General features: G+C 31.1%; 1 protein-coding gene across 1 annotated transcript; it reads right to left on the minus strand.

Moving 5' to 3' along the window:
- Positions 1–312: 312 nt before the first annotated feature.
- On the minus strand, positions 313–3,951 carry LOC115725360 (glucan endo-1,3-beta-glucosidase 14). The gene is made up of 3 exons (XM_030654848.2): positions 3,264–3,951; positions 1,203–2,242; positions 313–603 (listed from the first exon to the last, which is right to left on the minus strand). Exons 1-3 carry the CDS (start codon positions 3,478–3,480, stop codon positions 520–522), a joined length of 1,341 nt encoding a protein of 446 aa, XP_030510708.1. The 5' UTR covers positions 3,481–3,951; the 3' UTR covers positions 313–519.
- Between the last annotated feature and the right edge of the window lie 6,543 nt (positions 3,952–10,494).

The raw sequence follows: 10,494 nt of genomic DNA on the forward strand, positions 1-10,494 counted from the left end.
AGAATAAGATGCATAGGATTCCATCTCAAAACTATAATGGAAGTAATCTATTCATTTTATATATGGTAATTTATTTTCACACATTAACTATGTAGAACTAACTCTAATAAACTGAAAGAGCGAGGAATGTGAAGTGTACTACCCAATCCCCTTTTGTGATTAAAACGAACACACCAAAAAAAAGTAAAAAAACAGTTTGTGATTTAAACTTGAAATACTAATTCATAGTGAAGCTGACAGAATAGTAGCATCATCAGTTATTTAATTATGAGCAGAAATGTCATAAGGTGTGTACTTGTGAAAGAAAAGACATGGAAATGGATTTCCTGAGGAATTCATTTATATATTTCAAGAAATACAATAATTATTGTTCTATTACTACTTTAATTTGGCATGGAAAGGTGATATGAAGCGGTACCATTTAAAGAGCATTGTGAGTTGAGTGGTTTGGGGTCTAATTTAAAGGAGAGATTTTTGTTTTTTTCAGCTTATTTTTCAGAAACTAATCCTCAATTTCTCTTATCTCAAAAGCAAAAGAAGTGCTGCAGCATAAACTGGTAATAATAAGGAGTGCCATTGAGACCAGCTTCGAGCTCGAATATCCTGTAAATCGAAAAAGACATAAAAACGCCTAATTAGCAAATGAAGCAAATTAAGGTTCCAAGCAGATCATGAATAAACCAAAAAACAAAAATGAAAATTTTCCTGAATCCCAACCCAACTCGAGTGAAAAAACATTGTTAGGTTAAAAAAAATACTTAGTTTTACTTACTACCACCATCACTCATTGTGACAAATATGGTTGGTCAGGTTCATCATGCATAAAAAAAGGTTTCATCATATTAAAGCTTTCGAATGTTCGTACCCATTATACCATAATACATCAAAAGCATAAATAACATGTATAATCAGTGAAACAGTTTAGGTCACCAAGGTCAAGACTTTGGATGTGCATGGCAACATCTGTGATTGGCTATTGTTAGTATTGGTTGGCATTCTTTGAATAATCAAAGGACTAGTTGGTTATCATCACGAATTATGATAGCTTACAGCATATTTGTTCTAAGATTTGGTCGTTTCAACTCATTTATACGTGCTTACTTATGTATCAAGATCTTTCATTCATTATTGCACTGATAAAGCTATAAAATTTTGTCATGGTTCCAATACATTATTCAAAGGAGATGTATATAAGATTTTACCTTTGGAGATAAACGCAATGAACTCGCCGATGAAGAATGAAGCCCATGAAACCCAATGTCATATGAAATGGTACCATCAGCCTTGAATAGTCCATAATTTTTCTCAGATGTTGGTCCAGTCTTCAAATTTTCATTAAATATTGCAAAAATGTATGCCTTCACAACATTCTTCGGGCGGAAGGGTGTTCCTTTCTTCTTTGCAAGTCTTTTTCGCAGATTATAATTATATGTTCTTGCATTAATTGGTGTGGCACCAGATTCATTGTCATCTCCATGTGAAGCCCACCCTGTCTCTGTTATTATAACTTCCATCTTTTTGAATCCAGCATCCTCTAAAGCTGCATAAGCAGCATCAATCTGAGCATCAAGCATGTTATCATAATGAAGATTGGTTTTTGGATCATAAATTCCTTGTGTTGACTGAAAAAGGGCATAATTAATATCAATATTCTCTGGGTCACCCTTATAGGCAATAAATGGGTATGCATTCAAACAGAAAGGAGATCCAATCTCGGAGAAGAACTCCAGTAGCGGCTTTATGAATTGAACTACATTGTCTCTGAATATACATGAAGAAGGAGGGTATGAATTATCAAAAACAGCCTGTGAATGAGCAGTGGTAATCTGTACTACATCAGCTAAGTGAAGATTGTTTACAGCTTTATGTATATTTTTCACAGCACCCAAAAGAGCTCCCCACAATTCTAAATCACCCCCACCCAAGACTTCATTTCCCACAGCAATTCCAACAATGTGTGTCTCTGGTAAGAAAGACTGCACATTTTCTTTGACCCAAGTCAACGCGTGATCCTCATTCGCACTCATATCTTTAAGGAATCCATTTGGAAGTCCAATTACTAATTCAAGTCCAGTCCCACTAAAGGCCTTGAGAACACTGTGATCTGCATCGTATATTCTAACATTCTTTATCTTAGCTGCTCTGAGAAGAGTAGCAACTTCATCCGGAGAAGGGATGTTATCTGCAATTCTCCCGTAATTTATTCCATACGTTCCAGTAAATGCTTGTGCTCTGTGAGAAACTGGAAAACCAAACACAAACAGAAACTTCAACCACAAAACACCAAAAACAACATAGTATTCAATAACACTTTTTCTACACTACACCATATAACCATGGGAAAATTATCAAACAGAGATTTTCTAAAATTTGGTACAACCTTCATCAATTCTCTGATTCAAGTTTATTATACAAATCAATGAGGGATATTACAGTATAGCTAAGCCATTAATACTAAAGGAATTTCTATTTAAGTAAATAATCCTTGCATATATATATTTATAGGTTAGTATGCAAAACAATTATGACATTCAACAAAGGACCGGAGAAACTTTGGTCTTGTCCACCAGAACCTATATTGTTGAGATCATTTATTTGGAATTTGGTGTATACAAGCATGCTGACATAAATTAGTAACTTGCATTTAAAACTATGCAGATAGACATGAAAATATATAGTATACACATTTAACTAGAGCAGTTCCATTAGAAAACAAGTTGACTTCGTAGGAAAGCAACACAGACCACAAATATTTCTAAACTATAATCATTAAAATGGAATAGAGGCAATACCATGTAACCCAGAAAGGAAATTGAAGAATTACAAATCCTATATGGAAGAGACCCAGAAAGGCAATTACAGAATCATAAAAACGTATGTCGCAGTAATTCAAATTTCTCACTCAACAAAGAACTATTATTCAAAAAATAAAAAATCCAAAAGAAAGTAAACCAGAAAGAACTCTAATTAAAAAACTAAAGAAAAATATAAATTTAAACAACAAGACCCACTTTTCAAGATAGAGTAAAATATCAGTATAATCAATTACTACAAACGGAAAATTAAAATTAATATAGCAACAACTAAAGACAAAAACCCAGAAAGAAAGTTAAAAATCGTCTGGAAAATATCCCAAACTTGACTACTATTAACCACCACAAAAACATATGATGATAATTAAAAATAATATTACTCAAAACACTTGAAAATCAAAATCACCATAATCAATTTCAGTCAAAGAGATTTAGAGGGAAAGGAAGTACCAATTGGAGTGAAAAAAAGCATGAACAGTTGAGCAATCTGAGCAAAAATCCTCAAACTATTCATGGCTGTGAAGTACAAACCAGTAAAGGATGATAATTTTTGGTAAAGATGGGAATATGGGTTGGTGAGGTGGACCAAAATCAAAGGGGTATAACGGACAAATAACAACACCTTCAATGAATACCACTGTTTCTTCTTCTTCAGGTGTACCACCATTAAACAACGAATATACAATACTTTTTACACTTTTCTCCCTCTCTCTCTTTACAACTCAAACCTCTGCTCTTCATCTCCATCTCTTTCTTTCTTTCTCGCTCTCTCTCTATATATATATATATATATATATATATGCTGATGCTCTCTTTCGAAAGTTGGAAACTTTTCTCTTGCAAAAGAGATTGTCTTTCTGTTAAAATAGTATGCAAGAAAACTAATTCAAGAAGAAGAAGAAAGCAAGAGAGTGGGGTTTGGGATTTGATCGAAAATGATTAATGGGTCTTGTATAAAAGAGTATCTGTTGTAACTCGTTTGGTGAAAGCTTTGTCTTCATTGGTTTCCTTCATTTATATATGTGGATGGAGTTTCGCTTTTCTTTCTTTTTCTATTTTTCTGTGTCGACTGGTGTTGTTTTTTGAGTTCGTATACTTAGACCAATAAATTTCAACTGCATAAAATACAAAAAATATTAAAATAAAGGTTTTAAATTAAAGAAACTGCAATAAGTGATGGTGCAATCCCCACTCGCAACCTTTTCGTCCTCTCGTTTGAAGAAATTGCATAATGAGTATGTTTTTATTTAACTATTTTCTTTTACAGATGTTTTTTAATAATTTACAGTAAATAAATATTTAAGTTTAACTTTTAATTATAAATAAATATTTAAATTTTAATTTTTAGCCGTAGAATTAAAATCACTTGTAAAAAATTGGTATTCCATAATATATTAAATCAATCCAAATGTACCAACTCAACTAATTATTTTTCTTAAATACTACAATTTATTTTTTTCCTTAAAATACTCTCAAATAAATTGATGTGTCATATTTAGATTGATTTAATACACTATGATATACTATTTTTTAACTGGAGATTTTGATTCTTAGTCGTAATAATACACTATTAAGTATTATGTAAATTGCCACTTGTCAATTCCTGAATGGTCCAAGTTATTAAATTTTTAATTTTTTTAAAAAAATAATTTAAATATACCAATAAAAAAATCACACGTTAATAATGACTTAATATTTAACGGTTAGGAACCTACAGAGTTTCAAAAATATTACTTAGTATTACCGTCAAAAATTAAACTTAGATATTTATTTACAACTGAAAGTTAAACTTAACTATTTATGCCGCAAATTACTCTTTTTTAAAATTATTTTCGTTCACAATTGTTTTTTAATAATTTAGTCACGTACAACATTTTTTCTAATAGGTTAGTCTCATACAATTTCTTATAAATATATGATAATTTGCTCCTTGTATAGAATTTTGAATTTAATATGTCCTAAAAAAATTTTAAAATAATTTACATTATCTAAAATAAATTTTAAAATAGTTAGTTAAACACTTTAAAAAAATTTAAAAAATTAGTGTGCAGTTGAGTATTTCAACCTTGTTTTGTACACTTTAATTTTTTTTAGAAATTGATGGGATGCATGGTATAATTATAATATCCATCATCCTATCAAAAACTTAGTTAAGGTAAAAACGTTTATAATAATAATAATTTAGGTAAAAAATAGCAAAGTTTAGTTAATGTTTATGTAATAAGTTTAATTTAATTAGTTTGATTTAATATTTTAATTAATTGTTTATTGTTAATTTTGTGTAGATGTTTATTTGTGGTGATACCGTTTAAAAAATTTTGAGACACTATATTAGACTTGGTAATCTATTTAAATTTTTTATTCAATATTTAAAAAATTTAGAAAAAATTTAAGTTTTTCGCATTGTTAATTTCAATTATGTTTAGGTATTAGTGTGATATTGTTCGAGTAAGATTTTAATTTAATATTTTAAATATTTTATTAGTATCGGGTTCATTGTGTTGATTGAAGAGTGCACAAGTTGCTATCTTTATTTAAAAAGGTATAATTACTAAAACTTTAAAAATCTTTATTTAGTGGAGTTTGAATATCTTAGATATTCATCGGTAGTTAAGGTTTTGCGATTAATTATATTGTGGTCGGATAGGTAGAATGTGCATCTTAGATGAGTTTGAATATCTTAAATATTCATCCGTAGTGAAGTAGATTTTGCGAATACATGTACTACGGTCGGATTAGTGGATAATTTTGTATTGTTAATATTATTTCTTATTTTTTGTAGTGTTTTATGTGTTTTGTTTATTATTTATTCGTGTTTAAAATTTTCAAGAACGTCCGATTACAGTCGTCATGCTGTTAAAATTTTGGTAGAATTATGATAAATTCACTAAAAATACATAAATTTTACTAAAATTTATAAATATGAGGTAACTAATTTAACTAATTATTTTCTACACATATTCAAACAAATAATTGAATAAAGTATCTTTTTAGAAGTTTTAAAATTGATAGAAATTAGATGAGTGCCAATAGATTATCACCGTTGTATAATCAAGGTGTTGATAATTTCTTAGACTTTTGTCAAAAGTATGCGAAAAATTCTAATTTGTCCTTGTCTTAAATGTGGTAACATGGAGTGTATGGACATTACTAAGATAAAGAAGCATTTTTTCAAGAATAAAATAGACAAGGGTTATAAGGTTTGGGTTCACCACGGGAAAAAGATTAGATTCTGGGCGAGGGAACGTCCAAGTTTAATAAGGTTAAGGGTATTAATTTTGACTATGATGATGATCACATTCCAAAAATGATAGGAGATGCACAATTTGAATAAAATATCGATCCATCAAAATTTTAATGTTTTGTAGAAGATGTCGAGAAGCCTATTTACACTAATTGTAATAGGTTTACTAAATTATTGACACTTATTAGATTATACAATATAAAAGTAAAATAATGGACTAACACCTTCATAAGTGGGATAAACAATCACCACACACCCATGGGTCAAATTAGTCTAGGGGTAGATGACACTATCTCCACCATAAACATAATGACATTCTCAAAAGTAGATGAGGACATCCACACAAGACTATGACTACCCACAACATACAAGGGCTCTTGGGGTGGTCACGCCAAGATGACAATTGACACCCTCCTTAGGTTGGCTCTCGGGGGTGTCACCCCCAAGTGTTATCTTCTATTCCTGAAGGTGGTCAACGACCGTGTCACACTCTTAGGAGACCCTTATCGTTAGTGACTAGCTCAAATGTTCAAATCCCACAAGAAGCTTAAAGATAGTTATAAACCCACAAAAATAGCGGGATATTATCACAAAAATCAAACTTCAACTACCTTTGAAAATTAAGGAGATGGTTGAGATAGCTCTGCCTTTGTCGCGTCTCCTAAAGCGAGAAGCACTGAATTTTCCCCTATAAAAGGGGTCACACATGACTTGGGAAAGGGATCCTCAATATTGAGCACTTAAAGAAAAAAATACTATTTTATTCTTTGCATTCAAGAGCTTGTTCTTAACTTTTGCAACCCTGATTAATAAAACACAAGGGGAGTAGGCTATTAGCGATATCTGGGACCAAACCTCTTTAAATTCAAGTATCTTTCTTTACATTTATTACAAATTTCAGTATCATTAATTACATTTATTGTCACAATTTTAGTCTAAATCTCATTTATTACGACTCTGTATCGGCTGGCTAAAAATCCAGTCAATAGTACTCTACCATTTAATCTCATTTAGCCAAGCTTGAAGGAAATTATCGTTTCGCTTGTATATATTTATAGAAGCTATAGATTCCGTATCTATGATTTGCTCTCCCACTCAATTGTACTATCCTGTTCCCAAGATGTACGTATTTGGAAGATCCATTTGGTTAACTTTAATAAACAAGTCAAAGAATATAAATAATACACTTGAACCTGAACCACACCATGTCAGGATTGAGATCATTGCTTTAAGATCAACTAAGTGATATTTACTTAGAAAAGATATTATCGTAAGTTTATGATATCTTTTCTATGTGAATATCGGTCTAGTACGATGTATACAGTACATTTAATTAAAGCTTACATTACCAATACCTTTGAAAAGACATACCACTATCTAAGTGTAAGCAAACCAATTTATTGATTATCGTATCAGTGTAAATTCTGTGTACTGATAAATCATGAAAATAATTTTAATCACATAATCTTGACTATTTTCCACTATGATGACAACACAAAAATCATAAATAACAATGTGATAAGGATTTAAAAGAATTTATATATCAAACAAATGACCATGAAGCAAATATGTAAAACAAGCATTATATTAAACAAGTAATAAAATACTTTTATTCCTTTATTGATAAATAAAATGTCTGATAATATTGAAATATGATTTTAGTTAGGGCACCAAATCCAACATGACAATGAGAGTTGGTTATCATAATGTCACAAAGCAAGGATGTCCTAGTTATCTTTGACCCACTTTACAACGTTTTATTTTACTCTGGGAGGAAAGTTCTTACCTATTCGAATCACTTTGGTATGGTATGTGTCAATGAAGTAAACTTCTTCAACATCTTCATTGGATCTCTTTACTCTTTCAACCCTGATTTGCGGATCTAGTTCATCTTCTCTGTAGATCACCCCAAGTGCCAGTTGGGCTGGTGCCTCAAGATTTGTCTCTTCTTCCAAGGCTTTTTCATCGACCATAAAGATTGTTTTAGAAAAAATATTGTGACACTTTCATGCGCTCTTCTAATAATATTTTACAATGCCAATACAACCATGATCACAAGGAAATTTCATACATAAGTGGCAGATGGAGGTGGCTGCTCACGAATTGACTAGGACAGGATATCCTAGCTAGTATTACATTGTATGCAGTATGAAAATCCACCACTATAATCTTGCAGTACTTGAACGCGGAATGAGTGTTACTCCTAGCTGGACCTACTTAGAGTGACTAGAATTTGGATCTTTCCCATTAGTAGTGGCAAATCTCCATTGAGTTCTTCTAGATAAATGGGACATTGAGCAAGGTTAACCTCAAGTCGGTCAATGGTCTAAAATGCAATTTTGAACAAAATTTTAACAAAACTCCCATTATCTACTAGGATCTGGGACACTCTCTTGTTTGTGATTTCAAATTCAATCTCCAATGGATCATGATGTGTGAAATGTACATTCCGAGCATCCTCTTCAGTATAAGTAATGGGCAAGTTCATCATCTACGACCTTTGAGTTGGTGCTTGCACTAGGGCATAAACCTCTCCTCTATGTTTTAGCTCATTTAGATAGTTTTTCTATGCATTTCAAGTAGTGCAGCTAATATGCGGACCCTCAAAGATGGTCACAGCATGGGCATCCATTGATGGTGGCGCTATCCTTAGCGGATTAAGATTTTGGGTCCCAGAGCTTGGATTGTTTAGGTTTGTTGAACAGGCAATATCCCTTGAGGGACTTGTGCTCTCGAAGCTTATGGATGACCACACACTGAGGAGGTCTAGCATGTCCTTACTGTTTGGGACTTACTTGTTGCCCTTGTACTATCAATTATCTTAGGTACTTAATCGATACCTTTATCTATTGGTGGAGATGGCCTAACTTGATCAGGTTATCCATCTTATCCTTCAACTGATTGCACTCTTTGATAGTGTGGTCTATGTCGTTATGATACTCACACCTCTTGTTCGAATCTCTATTGTTTTTCTCTCTAGTGAACAGTGGTGTCGGTTGCCCGATAAATGTTCTCTCTAGTGTGTACTGAGTTGGTGTATATGGTATATTGGAATTTGTATACCTCGTGACTCCAAACTACTAGGAACCTAGACCATTGGGAACCCAAATCCCCGTGAATCTAGACCAATGGTAAACAAGCCTTTGCGAACCTAGATTCCTTGGACTTGCTTCAAGAGCTTACTCATTTCGTCTACCCTAATTCAGTATCTCAAACCTAGGCATTTTATGGTTTGTGTAGAAAATTTTGTGTGGAACTTAGAATTGGTTTTGAATTTGTTTTTTTGTTTTTTTTTTATTGAAATTAATTATAACGTTTAGGGCTGAGGTGGTGAAAATCTGGTTATAAGAGGGTTAGGGAGTTTGTGTTTCGATATTGGTAATTGTTTAAGATGATAAATATGTTTTTTCTTCTTTTTTTTTTTTTTTTTTTTTATGTTTTGGTAGACTTTCATTCGAAGAATAATAAAAAGAAAAAGAAGGAGGGAGAGAGAGAGAGGTAAATGATTTTCTTTATTAATTAAATAGTATATAATTTAGTTTGTTTTTTTTTAATGGATTGGAAGTGACAAACGTATAAAAGACTAATATAAGTATTTAATTTATTAAAAAAATTAAAATAAATAATATATAAGTATATGAAATCGAAAATATTATAAATATTTACGGCACAAATAAAAAAAAAAAGGATAGTTATACATACTCTTTGCAAATACATACATATACATCAATTTTGAAGCATGTAATGAATTTTCAAAGTGTGGTGACTACCTTAAAAAAATTTATAAAATATTATTTTTGCTCTAATTTTAATATTTATACCATTAAAATACAATTTTTACATTTTAATAATTTTATTTTTATAAAAATAAGGGTAAATAGGGGCATAAGTACCCAAAATTTTAAATTTGTAAGCGGAATAAACCCAATGTTTATTTTTAGCGGCATAAGTACCCAATGTTTGTAAAACTATAATTTTCCTCCAGTTTTGTCAGTACAGACTCTGTTTTGAATATATTAAATGAACATTTAGAAGTAACTGATACTACATGCATGTTTAAGTCTAGAACCAATAATCGAGAATCTGGACCTTATATGTGGCTTGTCTAAGAAAATAATAGAGCTTGTACTGACAAAATTAGAAAAAATTTATAGTTTTATAAACATTGAGTACTTATGCTGCTAAAAATAAATATTGAGATTATGCCACTTACAAACTTAAAACTTTGGGTACTTATGCCACTATTTACCTTAAAAAAATATTAAACCAACAATAAGACAATATGCACTGCAAAAAAATATTACTTTTAGTGACAACTTTTTAGTCACAACATAAAGTTTTTGTGACTAAATGGACTTTTAGTCACAACAAAAACTTACTAGTGACTAAAACATAGTATTTAGTTACAAGTTGTCACTAATTTAGTTTAGTCACAAC

The sequence above is a fragment of the Cannabis sativa genome, chromosome 6 (genome assembly GCF_029168945.1).
Source record: "Cannabis sativa cultivar Pink pepper isolate KNU-18-1 chromosome 6, ASM2916894v1, whole genome shotgun sequence".
NCBI lineage: Eukaryota > Viridiplantae > Streptophyta > Magnoliopsida > Rosales > Cannabaceae > Cannabis > Cannabis sativa.